The 24,869-nt window shown below is 51.0% G+C and overlaps 1 protein-coding gene across 9 annotated transcripts in view; it reads right to left on the reverse strand.

Annotated features, from left to right (window-relative positions):
* The window catches only part of RPS6KA2 (ribosomal protein S6 kinase A2), a 497,623-nt gene that overhangs the window by 45,796 nt on the left and 426,958 nt on the right, over positions 1-24,869 (reverse strand). For all 9 annotated transcript variants that reach the window (XM_057302622.2, XM_063605534.1, XM_008973620.5 and 6 more), the window contains 2 exons: positions 15,181-15,245; positions 4,774-4,876 (listed from right to left, as the gene is read on the reverse strand). In XM_057302622.2, coding sequence (XP_057158605.1) covers positions 4,774-4,876; positions 15,181-15,245 — 168 coding nt within the window. The remainder of the gene's footprint in view (positions 1-4,773; positions 4,877-15,180; positions 15,246-24,869) is intronic.

Raw genomic sequence — 24,869 nt, forward strand, 5'->3', positions numbered from 1 at the left:
TTGTAATGATTCCCGTGTGAGTCCTGCCAGCGAGACCAGGGCCATCAGAAGGAGCCACAGTTGCATGGACTGACAGAGACGTGGCTTCCTAATCCTTTGTCAAATCAAAAAAGCAAAAAGCTGTTGAACAATATGAAGAACCCAGACATTATTTAAAAAGTTAAATATATTTTAATATATTTAAAAACAGACTAGGATAATAGAATAGATTAATATATTAAAATAGAATATATAACACTAAAATAGAATACTATAATAAATTATATAATATGTAAATTTACAATATATGAAAATATAATACGTAATTTTTCCTGAAAACACACATATGTACAAATTTAAACATTCTTACTTATATATCTTTTAAGACTCCATGTATGTATAGTTGTGGGCATATTTGTATATTCGAGAATTCTCTATCCGCAGGCCTTTGTCTCTCAGCACTTCTTCCCCTCCTCCTCTGTTTAGGTGCTGTACTTTGAAAGGACAAAAGTGCACCTAGTTCTCAGTTTTATCTCCACACGGTGCGGCAGGTGTGTGGGGGTGGGAGGCAGCTGCAGATAACATGTTTTTTGTTTCTTAGCATCATATTTTGGGGACAACAGTTATGAGGGCAGCCGCTCCGAAGCCCAGGAGCCAGGCCCCAAGCCGCGTGGGCCTCTGGTGCCAGTGGGGGCCAGGCCGTGGGCAGATGGACGACGCAGCATCCCACTGGTGCTCTCACTGGGGTCGGAAGCGTCATGGACCCGGGCTCATCTTCAGTGTCCTGAACCAAGAGGCAGCTAGAGCCAGGTGTAGGCCCTCAAAGGGGCCAAAAAAGGGGCCTTCGCAGTCACCCCAGGTAGATGCCCACGCGACCCCCGGACTAATGTGACCAGAGTCGGCTGTGTTTGGAAATAAACTTCCAACGCTCCAGACTAGCCAAGCGTCGTTAAAAAACCGAAGGTACACTGAGTGGTTTTTAGAAACTGAAATTCTGCAGCGCGACCCGGCAGAGAAGCTCGGGGCTTTCTGAGCAGCTCTGCTTCGCGGCACACGGAGCCGCTCGAGGAGGAGGCGCACCTGCTGCACCGGGTTTGCTCTCTGCACAAAGTCTGGCTTTGACGTCTGCCTCCTCCCAAAGATCCCCTGAGCTACCATGGGCCGCAGATTCTCCCCCGGAAAGATGAAACACACGTGGCTACATCATGGTTTAAGAAATCTTCAAACCTGGAGGCACTTTGATGTCCTCCCTTAGGGATTTAGACTCAGAGCTTGAGCTTATTCTAGGGAATCCGCAGAGCCACACGAGTGTAAAGTGCTGAGCAAGGATTGGGAGTCCAATTTACAGCCTGTGGAGGAGTGTGTGCGGGGGTGGGGGCACAGGCCATGTTAACTTGACAGACACAGTTTCATTGGTGAATGGAAAATCTGTAATTCCAATAAGCAATGTCTTCTAACCAACCAAGAGGCACGGAAGACACAGCCACAACCTTCCGTGGCCAGAGAACCCATGCGTCTCCTCACACAGACCAAGGAGAGCCTGCGGAAAGGGTAAAAGTAACAGCAATTTACCGAAGGCCAAGTGCGTCTTCACCAAAAGTTAAGAGGCTGACATTCGGTCGGTGTGGCTAGCTAGTAAGGAAATGACAGGTGGCCTAAATAGAATTTAAAGCACTTTATAATCACCTGAGGGATGCTGATTTTCAGCACAGTATTTAAGAAGAGCAAAATTGTGAGTCAGATAAAAGGAGATGTAGAACTACAGTAACTACAAACAACCTCTCATGGTCCTGTGGGTATTTCCTGATTTGTGGAGTCTGCCTGATCGGTTTTAAATCTTAGATTGGCATCTCGGGCTAAGCAGCATGCTCCAGTGGGCAGCCAAGGTGTGATCAGGGAATAGAAACCAGCTTGAGCGCTGGCTGAAGTTTCAGAAAAGACTGAAAGCCTAACTGTAAGAAATTCCCACTGTGAGTCCAGAATCTAACATAAAGGATTTGTAGCTTATCCGTTGCTTCAGAGTCACATTTCTACAGCTGCTCATTCACCCAGCCATGTGCTCAGCTCACATGCTTAGAAAATCCTACTCTCCTGTACAAATCAGAATGAGTTTAATGTGTCTTTAGCACTTCAATTACTACCTACCTCAAAGGCAAACAGTGGTGTGATAAATTAACTGAAACTGATTGGAGAACTGGAAACACTAAGGAATAAAAAAGGCAATTCTGAATAGCACTGGAGTGCATTGTGTCTAATTATGTTTTCCTTAGGCTATTATTAAAATACAATCTAGAAGCTCAAAAAAAGCTTCCGGTTCCACTGGCCAACTAGGTTGGGGTTTAAATTCTTCACAGATGAGATAAAAGGCATGTCCATATGAATATTAGAGTTGACTGTATTAACATTTTCTTACCAAGCAGCACAAACATAGACTTTCTTTCCACATTTTAAACACACAGCCCCACATGTTGGCACCTCACGAGGATGTGTGCGCATTCTGTTAGGGACCTTATGGTCCTTGTGGACTTAGGGACAACGATCTCGTGGTCAGACCTAATTGCCTCTGAGCTCCTTTTACATTCAGGCCAACAATAGGTGGAGAAATATCATGACTTGCTTGGGTGACCTGTGGGCAGGGCCAGGAGGGAATCCCCAAATCCTGCCCCATCTTTTCAAACTCAGAAACTGAAAAGTAATACTGTTCTGTGAATTGGGTTAAGTTTGTCAATGGGAAGGACCAACCCCAACACACAAATACTTTCTAAGGAAGCTGAGAATGGGGTGAGGTGAAAATCCCACAGTCACTTACTGGAGAGAGCAGACCCAGAAGTGTTCTCCAAGGCAGCCTCATTACATCATGAATCAGTGATGAACCAAAGCTATAATGAAAGTTTTAATTCTACCTGGGGACTGCAGGATGACCCAAAAGAAGTAACTGAGCAGCCGGTGGCATGACTCCCTGGTTTACAGTGCCCAGAATGAGCTTTCTTCCTGTTCTTGGTACCAATGTGGCCTGGGTCAGGAGCTGGCCTAGGCCCATCAAAAGTCCCGCTAAAAGCCCCACAACCCTCCCTATCTGCACATGCTCACACCCTCCTCAATGTGTTCATCTGGGTATATGGGAAACAGGGATTTCACCAACAGCTGAATCTGGAGGAACAAAGTGGATTCTCTAACTTCATCTACTTGACATTTTGTGGTTGACCATCTATTTGTTTCCTGATTATCTTTTAAAAAGTAAGAAAATTTCAGATTCAAAAGCAGCGAGAAAAAATACAGTGAATCCCCGTAGATCCAAGATGCAGCCTGGCCAACCACCAGCTCCCTGGACTTGTCCCACTTATGTCTACAGAAGGAGCTTGTGGATGGTTTTGTATATAACCAGCATACTGTTAGTGTTGTGGACTGAATTATGTCCTTCCCAAATTCAAATGTTAAGGCCCTACCCCCAAGTGTAACTGTATTTGGAGACAGGGCCTTGATATGGTTTGGCTTTGTGTCCCCACCCAAATCTCAGGCTCTGTGTCCCTACCCAAATCTCATCTTGTGGCCCCCCATAATTCCCATGTGTTGTAGGAGGGACCTGGTGGGAGATGACTGAATTATGGGGGTGGGTCTTTCCTGTGCTGTTCTCATGATGGTCAATGAGTCTCATGAGATCTGAGAGTTTTAAAAAGGGGAGTTCCCCTGCACAAGCTCTCTCTTTGCTGCCATCCATGTAAGATGGGGCTTGCTCCTACTTGCCTTCTGCCACGATTGTGAGGCTTCCTCAGCCATGTGGAACTGTAAATTCACTAAACTTCTTTCTTTTGAAAAATTGCCCAGTCTCAGGTATGTCTTTATCAGCAGTGTGAAAACAGACTAATACGGGCCTTTAAGAGAATAACTGAAGTTAAATGAGGATAAAAGTGTGGGGCCCTAATCCAAGAGGACTAGTGTCCTTATAAGAAGACAGAGAGACACCAGAGCTCCATCTTGCTGTCTTTGCACACACAGAAGAAAGGCCACGTGGGGACACAGCAAGAACACAGCTGTCTGCAAGTCAAGGCGAGAGCCCTCACCAGGAACCAACCCTGTCAGTACCTTGAACTTGGACTTCCAGCCTCCAGACTGTGAGAAAATAAATGACTGTTGTTTAAACCACACAGTCTGTAGTATTTTGTTATGATAGCCCTATCAGACCAGGATAATTACCATATATAAAAAAGCAGACTTTAATTCATTAATATCCCAAAAAGATAACTTTTAAAGGGAGCTGACCAGTTCTGATGAAATTTGCTAGACCCCAAGAGTAATTTCAGACACACCAGGAGACCAAATCTATGCATCCAATTGCTATGCTATTTAGTAGCCGATACTACTTTTCAAATGGGTTTCTGTTTTTTGCATGAATAATATCTATAGCTCATAAATCTATAGACATAACTGACAGCCTTTCCTCTCCATAAATGCACTTTAATTGAAAGAGGGATTTTAATTGCCTCCAGTTTCTTTTCTTGCTCTTGCTGTGTGTCTCTCTGACACAGGAAGTAACTGGACCGGTGACTTGGAATAAGGACACCTTCATCATTTCCAAGGTGGAGGTTATATCGGGAACAACAGAGAACTGGGGCTATCACTTAAACCTTTATCACTGAGCAGAGAAAACAACAACAACAAAAAACCCAAACAGAATGGACAGTTATTTTCCATGAAAAGAATTCTGAGGCATGGGAATTTCTTGTTCCTAGATATCTGTCTCTAAGGGGTCAGGTGGGAGAAGCCACCGATAGAGGGAACCACTGTGGCACACACCTGTGGGCGTCCGCGCCGTGAACTCGGGGTCAAAGTGGAAGGTGTCCTCAGGCCTGCCCACTGCTGGTTTGAACGGTGGCTTGATCTCCTTCCGGTACAGCGTCTATTAATACAAGGAAAGCAAGACAGGGCACTGAGGATGCACAGACATTGCCACAGAACACTGGGGACAGAGAAACCTGCTGTGGGGAGGGAAGGATGTTCTTATCACAGACTGCATTGGCCTTGTGGATTACAAGGGATTTCTAAATACTCTGAAATATAGATGACATAAAATATATTATGTGTAGTATTATAGATAATATGGCATATATAATAACAATGTATTATAGAAAGATATAGAAAAGGCATAGCTTGAGGTGTGAGGGTTTGGGGACATGCTAAGTGTTCTTCATTTTAGGGCAGTAGTTTTCTAGCTTCTTCTTGGTAGTAGAATCTTCTTTTCCAAGTAAAATCATACAGGACAGCCACCACTTGCCCCCACTGGGGACAGCAGTGAAGAGGCCGTGTGGCTCTCTCCTCCCTGCCCTGGGACTTTGGGGCCAGCACCACGGAACTTCAGCTCTGCGGGACACTGCAAAAACCGCCGACCCAGAGCACCCCAGGGTGCTCTCTTGCCAGTGTCTCAGGGCCTGTGCTCTGGGGCCTTGGCACCTCTGCCAGAAACCTGCCTTGGGTGTCAGAATGAGGGCGCCCAGGCTCCTCGACAGGAGGACGCCTGCATCTACAGAGAACCGGCCCTTCCCATGCCCCCTCTGGGCCCAAACTTATTTCCCCAACAGGACCTTGGGCAGAAGGCACAGAAAGTCCACAGCCCTCTGTGCTCCGGTCTCAGAGCTGCCTGCCTGACAATGCTTTCCAAAGCTGAGATGTGTTGTTTTCAATCCTCTAGGGCAACAACGCATTCTGTTGGGAATTCAATGTAAAGAAAGCACACACAGGTACCTGGAACCTGGCGTAGTCCTCAGGCGGGTGATGCTGCAGGTGGTGCTTAGATGGAGGGAGCCGGGGGAGCCCAGTGCTGAGAGAAGTGTGGAGGGGGAGGGGCACTGGAGGGAGGACTGGGGCCTGAGGCCTGACTGGAAGGCTGAGGGACCTCCGGGCAGATTCAGTAGAGGATGCTGGGTTTAGTCAAATCACCCTGATGACAGAAGGCACGGGCCATGCCAGTGTGCCGAGGGGCCAGCCTGGTAGTTAGTAGGGCAGCAGCAGGGCAGGGCCAGGCTGGGGTCTTGCCCCCCACTAAGCGTGGGGTTTCCTTAATCCTGCCTAGTGAGGGTCCCCACGGTGTTCGTAGAAAACATCCAGCCTGGAGTCCTCTCTTGGGCACTTGTGTGTGACCATCTAGAGCTCAGTTCTGGAGTCAGGGACCCTCATGGCCGTGCAGCTCTGGAAAATGGACACAGTGACTCCAGCTAAAACCTGTTCTACATCTCTGGAAAGCAAATTTCAACACCTCCTCCGATGAGGCCCGACGGGAAGGGAGAGGAGGGAGGAGGGCGTCTGACATCTGGGTCCCACCTGGGGCACACCCTGCTCTGCTTATCCGGGAGCACCTGGGTCAGAGCCCAGGTCAGAAACCAGGGCCCACAGCTACTGCAGGAGGGCGAGGTGCCAACAGATGCCCCCGAGCTCCCACGGGGGCTTATCAGGCAGCAGGATGTGCCCTGATGTGCAAGAGCTCAGGGCGTGCACGCGGGAACCATCGGAGGAGAGACAGGATTGAATTCAGCCCTGAATTATTTGCTCATTTCCTGCCTTGGGGGCATAGATTTCATTAGCACTGAGTTACTCTTCAAGCCATTTTCAGAAATGAAAAGACGCTGCTTTCTGCAGTGAGGCACAGTACAGGTGGGAATAATCTCCCCAGACACACGTGCTTGCCTGAGGAAGTCTCCTGAGCTGGGAAGCCCAGGCCATCGGGTGCCACGAACAGGCCAGTGCAGCCCATTCCCCACCCAGAGCGTCCTGAGAGCCGGGCTATTAAGAATCCTGCTGAAGTCAAAATCACATCCTCCCTCTGTGTGAGAGCAAGCGAGGGAGAGAGGTGGAGAGAGAGAGAGAGAGATGGGGAGAGATGGGGAGAGAGGGGGTGGGGGGAGAAAGAGATGGAGGGGAGGAGGGGAGAAATGGGGGAGGGGGAGGGGAAGGGGGTAAGAAAGAGAGAGAGTGCGCACTAGCTCGATCCAGCACAGAGCCAGGCCTCCTACTTTTATTATGAGGAGGAATTTATTTACACAAGAGATTTCCATTAAAAACAAAATAAAATACAAAACTGGTTGTCACGTATTAATTCTAGTGTGAAGTGTTTACCTCCGGAAAGCAGGGGCCCACATGGCCCCTCTAGCTCCTCTCCTCCATGCCAGCTCTTCCTCCATCATCCTGGGGACCCATCTTGCCCTCCCCTGTCCCTGCCCCACCACAGCCTCTGATAAAACCATCCCCAGAGCCTGGTGCCCAGTGCTTCTTCATAGAGGGGTTTTGCCCCCACTGGGACATTTGGCAGTGCCCAAAGACACTGCTGGCTGCCACACCTGTGTGACCGCTGCAGGCTCCCAAGGGGTGGAGGCCAGGGTGTGCAGAACCCAGCCACCCGTAACAGCCCCACCACACAGCATCACGCAGGTGCCACCCAGGGTGAAGGTGGGAGACCCTGGCCCTGCCTGCTTCCTTCTCTCTACCTCACCCTTCCTGCCTTGTTTCTGCTCCAACCCTCAAAAGTGCAACGTCAACCAGCTTCTTCAAGAAGGAGGACTGGATGTTGAGGCGACTGGCCACTGTCCTTGGAACCCCTTCCCCTCCCCGTGGAACCCCCGGTGGGGCAGGGCTGCAGGCTCTGCCTGGCTTCCTACAGGCCACATCCTTCTCCCTCCTTGTCCACCGATGGGGCAGGCACCACAGCCTCGCTTCACAGCTGTCCAGGAAAGCACAGGCTCTATCTGTGACCACCCTGCCTCTGGAGGCTCACATCCAGAGGCTGTCACCTTCCTGCCTTCTGAGTCAGATTCACAGCCCAGCACTGGGACTGCTGTGACCTCCTCTGGGCTGAGGCCATCCCGCTCCTTTAATACGAAGTATCTGCTGCTAAGTCAGGTCCCGGTTCCCTCCATCCCAGGACACTGCGCCTGGGGGCTGGGCTCAGACTTCCCCCGTGCTCTGCCCCATCTGTGCCTAGCCCGGTGCTGCGAGTCACCCGGGATGCCCAGTGAGGAGGTCCTAAGCCCAGGTAGTCCCGTAGCACTTTTGTACCACACAAATAGCTCCCCCTCACACGGCGGCAGGAGGAAGCCCGCCTCTGCTTTCCCCGTGCTTTCCACCCCTCGGCTGTGAGCCCAGGCTTTCAGCTCACAACCCCAACAAGACCAGAGGGAGGCATGCGTGTGAGAGCGGACGGAGCGCTTGCTGAGGGCCAGGGCCTTCCTTCTGTGCCGCGGGAGCCTTCAGGCAACTGTCCACCCTGTAACATGGGTCCGTGTGCCAACCGCAGCTATGAACACAGCCTGTTCACTGGGGCCTGCAGACCACCATGCCCCACCTGCTGGAGGCTGCTGCGTTCTCACTCTGGTCTGGGCCAGGCAGTGAGGTTCTGTGCGGGCCGCCGGGGGCTAACTGGAGCCGGTCACTCTGGCCCTTTGGACGGCTTCCTCGAGGCTTGCTGCAATCTTAAAGGCCGGTCAATGTCTTCCTGATGCTGCGTAAACATTTGGAAGGTGCTAATATGTGTTATTACTATGTATGCTTTTTCTTTCCACGTGCAAACCTAAGAACGGGTTTGAGGCTTTGGGGGAGAAGTCATCCGGCCTCTTGCTTTGTATGTAAACCACTGTAGGCAGGGTTGTGTTGAGAGTGAAACAGCAGCAGCATCTCACCTGGGATTCTGAGCTTAACGAGACAGACACTGGCAATTCTGCCCTGGATCCCCCCTTTCTGAGACTCTGGGACAATTCATGCCAAAACTGACGAGAGAAAATGCAGTATCATGATCAAATTCGCCAGGCACATTTAAAATCATCTCATTTGTCCTAGGATGTCAGAATGACACAGTGTGGCCGCAGGGCTGAAACAAATTTCACAGGAAACAAGCGCACGTGAGGAAGCCCGGAGCAGGCCCATCAGGATTCTATTTATACTAAAGACCTTCAGCTAAGTGAGAAGAGGACAGAGACAGCAACAGAAAAACGGGAACTGGGTGATGACATAGGAAACAGATGCTAGTTTGGGGTCTCAGACCCTAACATCTGCCTTCTGTAGACGGTTTTGGCTTCAGGCATTTTGGAATTAATACGCTTCAATAAGGCAAAGGGCACATTTATAGATTATTCCTAAAATAATAATGCAAAAATATGCAGACCAGAGAGAAGACAGGATCGAAAGCGCCGCAGGAAGAATCTAAACGATTTTCAAAGCGTCACGATGGGTGTGACAGGTCAGTGGCTCATGGAGCGGGACTGTGCCTGCAGTTTACCCGGCTGTAGGTGGGTCCAACAGAAGAAGCACCTGAAGGGTGATGATTCATTGCACAGAGTCCTTGCTGGGTTCCCTGAAGGGGGAGTGCTCCTAGTGTATATGATGTAGGAATAAAAGGATAGAAATCTCGCTGCTGGCAATGGGAGCAACAGCTGCATGGAGACGCCTGTGCTGTGAGGCCCTGACCCGCAGCCTACAGCTCCCACACCCCCAAACCACTCTCTGCGCCATACCGCAAATACTCCACTTGTGGGCAAGAAGACCAAAGTGGCCTGAAGACCCGGAACCCACCCTCTGCTCCTGCCAGGACACACAACAGCCAAGTTCAGGGCACACCCCACGCGCTGCCAGATCACCGAGCGACCTCCAGCTTCTCATTGTCCTGTGCCTCAGTCTCCTGTACAAGTTTCTCCCATCTCACAGCATCACAGCTAATGGTGTGCTTGGAAGGGTTTCAAACTGTACAAAGAACATAAACATGAGCTACTAGTATTGATCGTGAATAACGAATAACAGTAATAATAAGAGTCAGTGCAATACTAAGGGTCTAGGCCCTGGACAGAGTTCCAGAAACAAAGATGTCCCTCTCCCTGGTGACTGTGTGTCTCCAGCATCATCATTCACTGCCTGTAATAATATTTGCAGTTCCCTGGGTCCCCCTGCAAGGGACGCCAGGCTGGGCTGGGAGCCGTCCTCAGACTGGCTTGTGCTGTCTGCAGTGATTAACTTTTACGAAGCTTTTTTTGGGTTCGTGCTAATTCTGTGTTCTCAGCATGCTTCAGCCACGGGGGAAAAACCAACACAGCTTCTATCTGCTGGACTCTGCCATATCCTCTGCAGAGGTTTGTAGTCAATCATTAACTCGTGGCTTCTCACTCAGCTCATCAAGGAGAGCTGGCCTTCAGAAGGAATGGCTCCCGTGCAGACATTCACTCGCTCATCTCTGAAGCTAAATTAAAAGGCAGCAGCCCACACCTCCACCGTCCCCACACTTACTGTCAGCAGATGGGTCCTGCTCCAGCAGGCCACTGAAGACCCCGGGGACAGCAGTGGGATGACAGGTGTTTACTTAAAAAAAAAATAAATAAATAAAAAGATCTGCTGGCAGTATCGGGTCACAGAAAGCAGCAGAAAGCAAAATAAATATCCTAATATTTTCCCAGTTGGATCCTGAGGCAAGCCGTTGGGTGAAGTACCCAGGCAGAAATCTAGTGGTTAGGAAATGTCTTCTCATTCGTCATTAAGGAGTGTCTGCACTGCAGAGGGAACGGCTTTTGGTGTTAACAGTTCTTGCAAATGAGGCTGAACTGTGGTTTTCAGTTTTCTGAGCTGCCGAAAAGCAGAATGGGCACATCTGGACAAATACATCACGGAGTAAAATTACCTCTTAAATAAATACCTTTAAACATCTTGCATTTTAGCCCCTGCTTTCTGAAGAATGGGTTGATGGCTTGCCTGGATGTGTTATTGGGGTTTGAGGTTAGCCATGAAGACACATGGGCTGCTACTGGGGCCGCAGACACAGGAGAACACACGGGCAAACTCGACTCATGAGAGAGGATCAGCTGAGATGCGGGGGACCACCGGACTCGTCCTAGCAAGATCTTGACAGCTTCTAAGACCATCACGGAGCGGGACTGTGCCTGCAGTTTACGCGGTGTCCTGAACACGGTGTTTTCATGCCTACACATCTTTGCTGGAAGCATCCTTCTTCTCCTCCTTCTGCCCCTCTGCTGGTTAATTCCACTCACCCTCTTTCAGGCATCATTTCTCTCTCTTTCTGCTGGCCACTTTCACTGTGCACAAACCTCTTCCATCGGTGGATGATGGCGTTATGGGACAGCAGACTCCTCAGTCTGTGAGCAGCTGGAGGACGGGGCTCTGCGTTCCAACTGTGACGTCATGGACATGGACACTTTGCTGGTACACTACCAGGGTGAGCACCAAGCGTTATTTATCAAATGCATGAATTAATGCAAAAGTGGCATTTCTGAGCTCCTCTGCCACTCACGGGCTGTGTGGGTTCAGGGCGCTGGGCAGAACAAGAGCCTGCCATTCCTCTAGCACTGCTGCCTGCCTTCCTCTGGGAAGTACAGACATGAAGTAAACACGCCTGGTTCTGATCAATCACAAGGACCTCTCTCAAAATGAAAACAAGGCCAAAATAAAATCAAATTAAGTGCTAAGAGCAACAAAAGGAACTTCTCAGCTCTGATTCTAGTCTGATTCCTTTGAAATCACGCAGAAATGCCACCTTCTTGGGTTGTGTTTGCTTTCCAGCCACAGAGAGACCAGAGCACCCTGAGCAGAGGCGCTGTGTAGAGAAGGCTCTTATTGCCACAGGAAAAAGGCGGCTTCTGCTTAGAGCTCGCCGGACCTCAGCATTCTGGAATGCACATTAATCTAATGTGTCATAGTTTTCCAAATCCATCGTATTGTTAAAATTCCAGGCATCTCACAAGGTTGTCTTAGCAAGTACGTAAGCCCTTCTGGGCCACGCATACTTCGGAGTGGCTCCACTCTTGGCTGAGTGCTCTGTGTTGCACTGTGTCACCTGGGGGTTCGGTGTGAAGAGACTTCTCTTTCCTACCAGCTGCAGCCCCTCAGGGTCTCCCATCCCAGGATGCTGCCCTGCCCACCTGCAGCTCCCCCTCCCAGCCCAGCAATCCTGGTTCTCCATTCTCCCAGGCATGGTCTCTGGAGGAAGGACTAGAGTGTGAGAGTGAGGAAATGGAGGGAGCAAGTCTCCCTTGACAGCTGTGACTCCTGTCTTGAGAGTCTCACTCATTCATTCACTGATTCACTCACTTATTCACTGATTCACTGACTCATTCACTTATTCATTTGCTCGTTCACTCACTCCCTCATTCACTCACTCCCTCACTCACTCACTCATTCACTCACTCACTCACTGACTCCCTTACTCATTCACTCACTCATTCATTCACTCACTCCCTTACTCATTCACTCACTCCTTCACTCACTCCCTCACTTGTTGACTCACTCATTAACTCACTCACTCCCTTACTCATTCACGCACTCCCTCACTCATTAACTCACTCACTCACTCCTTTACTCATTCACTCACTCACTCATTCATTCACTTCCTCACTCATTCACTCACTCATTGACTCACTGACTCATTCACTCACTCCCTCACTCATTCACTCACTAACTCACTCCCTCATTCACTCACTCCCTCACTCACTCCCTCACTCATTAACTCACTCATTCACTCACTCATTAACTCACTCACTCACTCCCTTACTCATTCACTCACTCATTCATTCACTCCCTCACTCATTCACTCCCTCACTCATTCACTCCCTCCTTCCCTCACTCATTCATTCACTCACTCAGTAGGGATTCATAAAGTGCCTCCTTTGAGCCAGGCCCTGTTTTAGAGCTGTGGGATACACCTCTAAGCCACAGATTCCTGATCTTGCAGCTTACATTCTAGTGGCAGGAGACAGAAAATAATAATATACATCAGAAACACATGGTATTATGAGGCGAGTCGGAAAGTGATAAGGGATATGAAAACAGAGCAAGGCCGGGGGCTGGGGTGCTGGGAGAGGAGCTGCAGTTTGGAAGAGCCGCAGGACAGGTCTCATAAGACGACACTGAATGGCAGACTGGAAGGAGGAGACCAGTGAGCCCTTGGGAGACTTGGGCAGGAGGGGCCCTGGAAGCCAGACCAGCTGGAGCCAGTGCTTGAGGGGAACCTGTTCCATGGAGGCATGGGAAGGAGGCTCCGTGAGGATGGGAGGGGTGAGGTGTGGCTGTCCTGACCACTTTCGTGTGCTTCTCCATCTGTCCCCTGCTGCATCCTCCTTGTCAGCACAGTGTCCTCCTGTGACATGTGCAGACCCATCTGTCCACTGCCTTTCCCTGCCAAGTCATCACAAGACCCACGGGTGCAGGACTTTGTTCCATCTACGGCTCTATCCCCAGCCCTGGAAAGTGCCTGAGACTGGGATGCCCAGCAGAAAGGGCTGGATAAATGGAGAAGCAGATCATACGGGGAGAAGCTGTGTGGTCCCACCGTAACCACTGGCAGGCGGGGGAGGGGATGCAACATGCTGTGACCCCCTGAGGGGCAGGCATCTGGGTTCCAGGCACAGTGCTGTGCTAACCATCCACAGGCTGACACCCAGGTCCATTCTTCATGAAACAGGCTGGCCTGAGATCTAAACGCCGTGTAAGGTGAAGTCTCCATAGAAAATACATTCCAACGCAGAGTCGATTAACAGTGACCTTAGGTGCCCATCTGTGAGGTGAGCACAACCTGAGCTTCTGATAAGCCTACATTTTCAGGGAAGCTAAGTAAGAGACTCCAAAGGGAGGCCTTGGTTTTCATTTCTTGGAGGTCCTGGTTGGGAGGCACAGATGTCCTGAAACTTTACACTCTTTTCTCTAATCTTACTTTTGAAAAGAAGTCTAATCTTACAAAAGTTCTTTAATCAGAACTATAAAACTAGGTTTTAAAAAGTTATCACTCTTCCCCAGTTTGAGTGCTTTGCTGGGGCTCAGGCTGAAGGAAGAGGAGAGCTGGCTGGTTTTATCCAGCACTGGTGTTACCCGTTCCCAGAGGAGAGGTCTGGGGCTGCAGGTGGGGCCCACCTCTTAATGAAATGTGTGGAGGCCCCGGACTCCATGAGGACATAAAGAAGACAGAGGCCGGGTGCGGTGGCTCACGCCTGTAATCCCAGCACTTTGGGAGGCCGAGGTGGGTGGATCACGAGGTCAGGAGATTGAGATCATCCTGGCTAACAAGGTGAAAGCCTGTCTCTACTAAAAATATAAAAAAAATTAGCCGGGCGTGGTGGGGGCGCCTGTAGTCCCAGCTACTCGGGAGGCTGAGGCAGGAGAATGGTGTAAATCTGGCAGGTGGAGCTTGCAGTGAGCTGAGATCGCGCCACTGCACTCCAGCCTGGGTGACAGGGCGAGACTCCATCTCAAAAAAAAAAAAAAAAAGAAGACAGAGAGGAAAGCGAAAGCAGATAATAAACTCTATACTGCAGAGGGCATTTAAATCTTAAAAAGTGTTCCATTAAAATCTTTCGAGGTTAATTTGTTAGGTCAGGAAAAGAAAATCCCAACATAGCTGTTTTTGTGTTAACCTAAAGGAAAGAACTAAAAGCAACTGATAGGAAAGGAGGTATCGCCTTCCTCAGATGGAAGGAACAGCCTCCGAGTTTTAGCCGCGAGAACTCCCTGCGTGGGGGACGCGTCAGACGCTGACTGCTGCACCATTCGGAGTTGGCGTCTTGGCAGAAATAGGCAATTGACACTTGTAGCTTGGTGAAAAGTGAGATACGAGGACTTCCTAGACAATGTCCAGCCTGGCCCAGAGAACTGGAAATGGAGGCTTTACCAATAACTCCACTAACAGAAGCTCCAGTTTATTCCAACAACTCGGCACTGTTTTTTTTTTTTTTTTTAAATGTGACTTCCATGTGGGCATCAGCTTGACTAACGATGGAAAATGCAGTATCGAATCTGGGCCTGCCCATAGCCCTAGCACTAAAGGGTCCTGGTTGAGCAGCTTGTCATGACTTTTGTCTGTTCAGCCCTTGAGGTTAGAAGACAATCACTCCTGGAGCAATCGGGAATATGCAGGGCTCGGAGAGGCCGGGGAGTGGGTGCAGGGAGGACAGAAGCCTCGACTCTGATGGGCAGAGGAGAGTAGAAGGAGGAAAGCTGAGGGGACTTCAGGCCTCAAGCTGGAGGGAGGGGCACTCACGTGTCTGTGCCTCCCAAGTTGCCAGCCCACTCAGCAGGGTCCTGGGGGCTCCCTGCCTGCAGGTGGCTTGTCTACATTCACCTCCGACCTACTTGTGACCCGGACACTGAGGACCCTTTGCACCAAGCCGTATGTTCCCTCCACCCACTTCTGTGTCATGCGTGTACAGGTGGGGACTGTGGCATGCAACTTACGTTCCAGTCTATGGTCACAAAGAAGGGATGGCGCTTAATTTCCTCCACTCCGTCAATGCCAGCACCTGTCAACAACACAGAAATGATCATCAGAACAAATCCAAGATGGGGTTCTCTGACAGTTTCCAATGCAGCAGTGTGGGGGGTGGGGATGTGCAGAGGTGGGGCCGTGGGAAGGAGCCCAGAGGCTGCTCACTCCTGCCCAAGGCACCTGCGCACCTGCCGATGCCCCCAGCTCAGAAAGCCACGACTCAGCCCCGAGGGCTTGTGAGGCAGAGGTGGCCTGGGGTTGGGGTGGGCAAAAGAGGTGGTAAAGAGAAGCATGGGACAGGCCAGCCAGGTGCTGCCTGCTGCATGTGACGGCTGCCTAGCACCCCACTGTCACCCCCAGGAGCTTGAGGTGCCTGTGAGTGTGAGCACCAGGTGGACCTCCCAGGAGGCCGGCGGGGAAGGTGCAGAGCAGAGTTCCTGGCAAAGCTGCTGCAGTTAACCCGGGAGGGAAGGATTCCAGGAAATGAAGAGGGGTTGACAGGACTGAGTCCCGGAGGAAGCCAGAGCCCAGCCTCCTGCCCACAGCTGGCCACCCCTGAGCCTGCTCAGACAGGTGACTGTGTTTACCTGGAGGCTGCTTACAAATATCTCTGCTTTGTTCCGTCATTTCTACCTAACCTCCTCCCTTACTTTGTTGCGTACAATCCTAAGGCCCTGGGGCAGAAAGGAAGGAGGGAGGAGTAGGCGGAGCGCTGGGGGCCCTTTCAGGCAGCACGATTCCCTAACGGTGGATACATGTCCACTCATCTGCCGGAAATCACCACTGGCCCCCCAGAACGAGCCCAGTGTGGACAAGGCCTTTAGTCAGTAGCTCAGCTCACCGACTGCAGAAGCGTGCCCATTCACGTAGGCACTACTGTTCGGGAAAGCGGTGGGGCAGGGAGTGAGGGGCCGTGGAAACTTGCTGCAGTTTCTATTCAGTTTTTCTGTAAACTTAAAACTGTTCTGAACACAAAGTCTATTAATTAAAAACAAAAGGCCCTAAAGCTCTAGGACTCTGTGTTTTCTCCAGGATGGGACGGCCGCAGAGGAGCCCATCTTCCCGGGTCACGAATCCGAGAAGAGGTGGGCTTGGCTGGAAGGGGCAGCGGCGGCAGTGGCTGGGGAATTCCTGCCAGCTCCGGGCCCAGGTCTGGGGAGGGTCTGATCCCTGGGGCCTGGCTCCCCTGTTCTGCAAGCTGTGTTCCTTTCCGCTGCCAACTCCTAACGGCCGTGCTCCAAATCAGAGCCTCCTGTGCCATGTATGCCCCTTCGTGGAGCCCCCCTCATGTCCAGCTCTCACTCCTGGAAGAGCGGGGCTGCCCGGGGATGCTGTGGTCAGCACAGGTGTGGCCCGGCCTGTCCGGCTGGAAGCTGGCCTGGAGTGGCGCAGGTCACCGGGAGTCACAGCAGATGGTGCCATCGTTGGCTGGACCTGGCCCGTGTCCTGACCCCTCCCACCCCTCCATTCCGCACTCTGGGCAGTGATGTGGAGGAGGCTCGGGGGCTGCGGTGGCCTCAGAAAGCGCCTCTAGGTGGTCAACGGCTCAGAGACAGTCCCCTTACCCTGGAAGCTTGGCCAGGGCCACGGTGCTAGGAACGAACCCACATACTAAATGCCCCTGAAGGCACTCTCACAGCACTCTCAGCTTTGTGTTATTCACACTTTGACGTGAAAGTCCATCTAGAAGGAATTAGAGGAAGGGCACACATTCAGGAGTTTCTCCCTCCATGAGGACGCAGAATCATAGGACAGACATAGCACACGGACATCTCAGTCATCCGATGCACAACTGCTGTTCCCATTTTACAGACGAGGACACTGAGGCTGACACAGGTTGGGTAACTTGTTCAAAATCAGACCAGAGCTTATGAGTTATAGGTACTGGGTTTGGAGGCACATGTCTGAAAAGTAGCTGAGGTGCCCCACCTTCTGAAGTGTCTTTCCCCTGAGGACTCCCTGCTGAGGCCCCTCCGGGTCCCCAGTCTATCTCCTTTGTTCTCCTGTAAACCCTGAGCCCAGGGATCTGATCCCAGGCCTTTGCAATCGCAGCAGCTGGCATGAGCCTTCGCAGGCGCACCAGTGGCTGCTGTAATGAAATTTCCAGAGCGACAGTCTGACTTCCAAACAGCCCTCCCCAAGCGCCCATCCTGTGTGCAGGCCTCCTTTGATGATGACCAGAACTCTGGGTTGAAGAGTCCTTCTGGTCACGATGATTAACAGAAAGACCCTCCTCTGAAGTGTGCCTCTCCTCTACTCTTTTGTTTGGTGACTGTTGGACGCATGGCCAGAGGCACTCTCAAAAGGCTGGAGATTGGAACAAACAGTTCAGAGGCCCTGGTACACGCACAGGTGTGGCAACTTGTTGGCTGTACTTCTCTGGAGGATCTATTTCACATTTTGTACCCACTGTATTTCCTTCTTGTTCATCATTTGCAAATATGGTCTGCAGGAATTTTAGAAAGTGAGAGGCAGAGGAAATACAGGTATTGGTATAACTACTATGTAACTGGTATATGCTGGGTTTACCTGGATCACTGAAATCAACACATTTCTATCTTTACCTCCTTTCCCCTAAGGTAGTAAGATTTTGCACCATGTTTGTATTTTAAGCCCTCAGCAAAAAGAGTCAACAGGGGAATAACACTTTGGTTATCACTAAAAAATTACAGGGGTTCCAATTACAGGGGGAAACATGAAACAGGAGGAGGACTTTTGCACTCAGCACCTTGAAACCTGTGTCAACCCTCCCAGGGCAGTGAGGTTTATTATTTTTGTTAAAATAGGTGACTTTGCACCCGGCTCCCCCTTTTTATCTCCACTGAACACATTGGACAAATGACGGTGAGTGGAGTTCTGGGCGGGGAGAATCGGAAGGTATCAGGCTGATGCTGGAATCACGGCTGACTCGCTATGGGATGCGGATGACACGCACTGAAGGCCTTCCTTGGTTCTAGAGGACTGCTGCCACTCATCTAGATCACGAAGCACTGACAAGAACAGGGACAGAAACTGTGAGCACAGAAGGCCGGAATTCCCTCCTGTCAGGCTTAGCAATTTGTCGTTAAGTTCCTTAATGCAGGGCAAATAGGAGTTCAAGGTTCAGGGGAACAGAAGATTCAAGAATCACACTTCTCGGTAGTAATAACACCTGATCCTGTTTGTTTAAATGGCTTGTGGTCTATCTCCAAATTGGGGCATCACCTAATGTGTTTATCTGGGTCTGTGTCTCCAATTGCTGTGCTCTGGTTAAGGGTATAATTTTGCAACCAGTTGGAACTCTCATATCAATGACTAGTTTTAAAGTGCAGTGCAGTGCCTGTGAAAGGACTTTTTTTTTTTTATTTTGGGGGGATTCATTCTGTCGCCCAGGCTGGTGTGCAGTGGCATGATCGTGACTCACTGCAGCCTCGATTTCCTGGGCTCAGGTGATCCTCCCAGCTCAGTCTCCTGAGTAGCTGGGACTACAGGCATGTGCCACTACACCTGGCTAATATTTTGTATTTTTTGTAGAGATGGGGTCTCACCATGTTGCCCAGGCTGGTCTCAAACTCTTGGGCTCAAGTGATCCACCTGCCTGGGTCTCCCAAAGTGCTGGGATTATAGTCAGGAGCCACTGCACGGATGATTTATTCTTTCATTGCACCGATTCTGTCCAGCTCTTCTACTCCATATTTTTCACGAGGTAAGCCATTCATTTCATTGTGGGGATTCTAAATTCTCGGCAGGTGATTCCCAAAGGGTTTTGGTATCTGCCAAAAATGTGTGCATTGTGTCTGTATATCCACAGATAGCTTTAGGAGATGGTTAATTAATGATTTGGGACTCCTTTGCAATATTTTCATTTTTGTTGTTTGAGAGTCACACAAACCCATCTCCGACACTTCTGGGAACATTCAGTAGAATCTTACTGGCTGCCTCCCTAGGTTTCTTACATACTGCAAGCTTCTCCTAACCAGCCCACCATGTCTAGCCTATAACCATCCAGGGCAACTTCCATCATTGACTTAAATACTAGGTCTGCTTTTTCAATTTCTTCATCACTTAAAGGTTATCTACACATTATTTGTTTAAAGGTTTTTTTTTTTTTTTTTTGGCCAATTTGAAATTTCATCTATTTCATGTTTACACCCTTTGTCAGGGAGTCGCTCGTGTCCCACAGGACTCAGCCGGTTAGGAGCCAGGGATGGGCTAGGGGCTCAGGCTTGAGCGGTGTGGGAGTCAGATCTGCAGACAGGCCCTGGGCATGGGTCTCTAGCGGCTCCCTAGGGCTGGTTGTGAGGGTGGGGCTGCCTGGTCTTCAGCAACCATCAAAGCCTGGCTTATGACAGGCAGTCCCAGCAATGCCAGTAGAAACTGGGATGAGGATCAGAATGGACCACGTTTGAAGTCATTAAAAACACATCATCTGGAGATCAGTTCTGGACAGGAAAACAGTAACAAGAGCAATGGAAAACCTCTGCCCGTGCGTCAGCCACAGGCAGCAGGTGTGCTGTGAAGACAGCACGCCCGGCTTAGGTGATGGGCGTTGATTTGCTGTGCTATTTTTGTGCTCATCAGCACATCGAATTCCTTTCTAACCTTTCCCTCACTTTAAACTTCCCCCTGGGAGTCTCAGAATATCTCATGAGTTTCTAGGAGAAGCTACAGATGCTCATTAGGAATGAGCTAGAAAGCTGTCAGCTTTGGAAAAAAGGAAGATTTGGAGGCAGGCTCAGGAAGTTTTATACTCACTGCAAACTCCTGTCCTGGGGGGAAGTCGGGAGATAACAAATGACAAACACTGGTGCTGAAAACCCCAGCAGTTCCTGATCTCAGTGCAGGATACATTTACAGCTGTTTCTAGACATCACTATGGTATAAACTTCCATCAGAAATGGAACTCACTTAAGTAATGAGAAGCAGCAAACACCACACCCAGGGTCTAGCCCTACAAAGCCTGTTCAGCAGAAGCATCACCCACATCCGCGAGCCTCTCCCATCTCAGCCGGAAGCAGCGCCAAGCACAGAGGGACCAAATGTCCTGCTGAGCCTGTTCCTGCAGAGCTTCATGCCGGAGCCTACCCGTGATGCTGCCTTGGTCCGTGCTTACAGGGTGCAGTGCCGAGGGCGCTGGCCAGGAGCCCCTTTCTCACCTTTCTTTTATTCTATTCTTTGAAGTCCCTGGATTTGCAAATCACTCAGAGTCACCGAGTCTTCCACCTGGGAGGCCTTTTCCTCGCACAGACAAGAAAGCAGACAGCCTGAGCAGGGGTGTGACCCTCCAAGGCCTCTATCGTGGGATGTGCCCACTCCTGCTGCCAGCCCCAGCCTGTGGTGCTTCTGCTTAGACTGGGTCACCCCATGCTGCTACAGCCACCCCAGGGTCTTTCTCTAATTCACAACCACACAACCACCAGAACAACAGTGCTAAGAAACAAGACTGGTGTCCCCTCGGCTGCACCCTTGAGAGCCCCCACGCTCACCACACCCACTGCGTACTCCCGAGCATGGCCCGGCCCCTGGCTGCTCTGTCTCCTCTCCACTCACCCGTCACCCAGGCATGGGGACATCGCAGAGTCACACGTGCCCCCAGGGGTGCCGTTCTTCCTTCCTTCCTCCCACTACTCTGCACGTGACGTTTCTTGGGCCCAGAAGGCCCCTCCCCCCGCACCCCGTCCAGCATCTGGGACATCTTCTGAGACCCAACCCAGGCGTCCTCACAGAGCAGCTCTGTCGCCCCCACTCAAATAGATCAGTGGCCCCAAACCAGCGGCCTCTGGAGGTCAGTGGCAGTGCCATCCACCTTCCTAAGCCAGCACCTGCTACGGGCATTCAGTACACGTTCACTGAACAGATCACACACGAAGGCAGGGGGATTCAGTCTAGAACTCTTTTGAATGAAGACATTTTATCTTCAGGGGATGTGGAGGTGGGAGAAATGCCAGTCTTAGACTCAGAAGCCAAGGAGCCTGGAGCAACTCACACGGGGGCAGAGGGCCGTTTTCTCACCTGCAGAGTGTAAGAGAGGAATGAGATGCGTCTGTATTTCTGGTAGTCTGGACATGTATAAACACATTATGCCATCTCTTCCAGCTGTCAATATCTGTGCAGAAACTCTGGGAGGGGTCAACTCCCCCAAATTTGTATGCTGAAGCCCTAATCCCCAATATCCCCAATGTCTCACAATGTGACCACATGTGCAAAAGGGGTCACTGCAGGTATAATGAGTCCGGCATCAGCAGGGCGGGCACTCATCTCCTATGACTGCTGTCCCTAGAACAAGGGGAAATTTGGACACAGACCCACACGGAGGAGAAGGCCACATGGAGATGGAGGCGGACGGAGGTCAGGGTGCGACATTCACAGCCAGGGGTGTCAGGGCTGGCCAGCAAGGCCCCGGGGTCTAGGAGCGGCCAGGGACACATTCCTTTCAGTGGGAGCACAGCCCTGCAGCCTTGAGCTTGGACCTCTGGCCTCCAGAGCTGTGGGAGGACACATTTCTGCTGTTCAAGCTGCCCAGTTTGTAGTTCTTTGTCAAGGCTGCCCCAAGAAACTCACACAGAGGGGCGGCCAACGAACAGCTCAGTGTTCACTGTGGTCCGCCGGGCATTAGAGACGTGTATTTTTATCCGTGTTTCTCGCTACACTGTGCGCACACAGAGGGCACATTTTTCCTTTGGTTTCCTAATTTCTAGCTTATTGTTTTGTCCACTGATCCCTCTGTCAACTGGACTGAACGGAATTGTCTGGAAATCCAGAGGCTTCCCGCTGGTGGGGGCTCATTAAGGAAGAGGCAGGGGTGAGGAGGTCGAGAGGCAGAGAGGGTCCCCTCTCTCCCTGGGGGAGGCCATAGAGAGGGAGAGTCTACAGCTCGGGGGGACTCACACTAGGGGAGACACCAAGAGAGGACAGGTGGGAGGCAATGAAGACGCATTTGCTCCTCCTCCCAGCCCCTCAATTGGGCCCTGAGGTCCTGTGTGGCGAGTCCAGGGCGGGAGAGCTCTGGCATTGAGAGCTCTTATCAGACAGGCTCAACACAGGGGCAGCTGGAGGTGTGCGATTGCCTTGCATATCCACGCGAGGGCCCAGGGTTAGAACGAGGCCTCTAACAGCCACCAGTTCCCCAGATGGTCAAAGGGAGAACTCAATTCCAGGCTCTTTTGGAGGAACGAGAATAAGGCTCACAGCAGTCAGAAGTAGAGGGAAGTTCCAGCCACAAAACCGGCCGCCTGTGCAGGTGAAGGTGACTCTGCCCAGCGGGGTTTTCAGACTACCTGGCTCCAGCTCCTCAGGCAACTAAATCCAGCGCCCTCCCTGGATAAAGGCTGGGCAATTAATTCTGACCGTAGCTTCTTCATGTTAAGCCTGGGCATCTTAGGTTGTAAAATACACCTGTGGGAGGGTCCACAGCTCCTCGAAAGCTTGATGATAACTCACTTAGACACGGTTTGAAGGGCGATCTTGGCCCGAGGTGAGCCATTCTCCATGCTTGTGTGAGCTTCCAGGGGGCTGGTATCTTTTAACCAATACTCATCTCTACACCTAGGGAGGAGGTAGCTCCATCTTTCTCTCATCCATAATTTAAACCAAATACTAAAACAATATTTTAAAGAACTATGATTTTAGTAATGTTAAATTTGAAGGGTTTTAATTTAAAAAATAGGTTATTTAGAAAATTATTTGCTTCTCCCAGAACAAGGGGAGAAAAAGTACAAACACCCCAATACTTTGTCACATTCACCCAATTTACTGTAGCAAATCCTCTCCCAGCAATATAATAATGTTTGAAAGAAAACAGTGACTCTGGCCAGGCACAGTGGCTCACGCCTGTAATCTCATGTTGGGAGGCCAATGCAGGAGGACTGCTTTAGTCCAGGAGTTCGAGACCAGCCTGGGCAACATAGCGGGGCCCCTTCTCTACAAAACAGTAATAAACTAGTCAGGTGTGGTTGTGCATGCCTGTAGTCCCAGCTACTCAGGAGGCTGACGTGGGAGGACTGCCTGAGTCCAGGAAACTGAGACTGAAGTAAGCCATGATTGCACCACTGTGATCAGCCTGGGCAACAGAGCAAGACCCTGTTTAAAAAAGGAAAGGAGAGGAAACAGTGACTCCAAGACAAAGCGCTTCGATTGCTGCAAGAATAGATCTGAATTGTTGGCTCTCATGTACGTTTGGATGAATAAATACGTCCAGCGTCTCCACTTCTCCTTTCTGACTCCAATTCACATTTCCAGGGGGAGGCCAAGCAGGGGAGGGGTGCACAGCAAACCCTCACGCATGTGGCCCCACAGGTGGTGACTGCGGCAGCTCGGCTGGGCGGGGGCGGTTACCGTGCGTCACCTCAGAGGGAGTGGCAGAGGTGGGGTCGCGGTGCCTGCCACCTGAGGCGGCACGTCCCTTGCACATATGCTCACATGCTTATGTTATAATAAGTGTCCAGATGTCATTTGGGTGCTTGCGAATGACAAGGCAGAGACTACATGGATTTCCATCATAAAAGCTTGGTCTTGAAAGAGGAGTTTCAGCCACCAGCAAGGTTCCTGGTAGCAACTGTGTGAAGATGTTACCCTCTGAGGGATCAGACCCCGGGTAAGGTGGGCATGACTCTGTGCTCTTGCCAGGGTGGATTTCCCGGGTGAGCTTTGGGACTCTGGCATTGGCCTCAATGTTCTTCTGGCTGGTACTGCAGGCTTTCCATTTGCCCTTCCATTCTGCAACCAGCTCAGTGGAGGGTTTAACAACATCTATTAAAATGCATCTCACAAAACGATGGTTTTCTCCAGAAAACGCTCAGAATTGTGGCTCCTCGGCTATTGTGCACCAGATAACGTTTCTCTGTTCTGTCCCACAGCCAAGTGGCAGAGAAAGAAAAGCGTCAGATGAGCAGGAAGCAATGAGGCCGGGGGGTTGAACACCCTTCCCGGCCACAGGCCTCTGCACAATGGTGCTCTCTGCTTGTTTACGTGTTTACTCGTCAGACCCATTACAGTGTTTCCCACCCATCAGGCACTGCTCTGCCTCCTCAAATCCTCCTACTTCACGATGTCGGTGCTGGTATTACCCTCAGTTCGTAGAATAAATAAGCAAGCACAGAGAAGTGAAGCCATCCGCTCAGGCCCACACGGCCAGGAAGGGGTGCGTGGGGTGGGTCTGAGCACCTGACTCTCGCTTCACTTTGCTTCTGTGCCCTGCCCTGGACTCCAGCCTCTCCCACACGCTCCCCTCTCCTCTTTCGCTGCTGCTCTTTCTTCCCCTTCCATCAGGCCCTCTCCCCTCTTCTGAGATCCATTTTGTGCCTCATCTGCTTCTCTGCCCTGGCTGCAGGCATTTGTGCGCGTCTGGGCTGCAGCTGGCCTTGCTGTTTGCTGTCAGAGAGCCCACGAGCATGAGGGCCACACTTTGGCTTCATGGGTCCCCAGAGCCTAGCCCACGAGTGAGGGAAGGCACGGGCCAGACTGCCCATTATCCACTCACACTTGCTCCGGACGAAAGCACCCAGTGTCTGCCCAAGAGCCATGAGAAAGGGGCAGCAGGTGATGCTGGGGACAGGCGGTGGCCCCAGCCACGGCGAGGTGGCAGTGTGGTCCTGCAATCTGCCGGGGGGCGGCCCCGGCCACAGTGAGATGGCAGCGTGACTCACCAGCTGCCCGAAAAGCATGGTGAGTGGCAGCATGG

Source organism: Pan paniscus, chromosome 5, assembly GCF_029289425.2.
Source record: "Pan paniscus chromosome 5, NHGRI_mPanPan1-v2.0_pri, whole genome shotgun sequence".
Classification (NCBI taxonomy): Eukaryota; Metazoa; Chordata; class Mammalia; order Primates; family Hominidae; genus Pan; species Pan paniscus.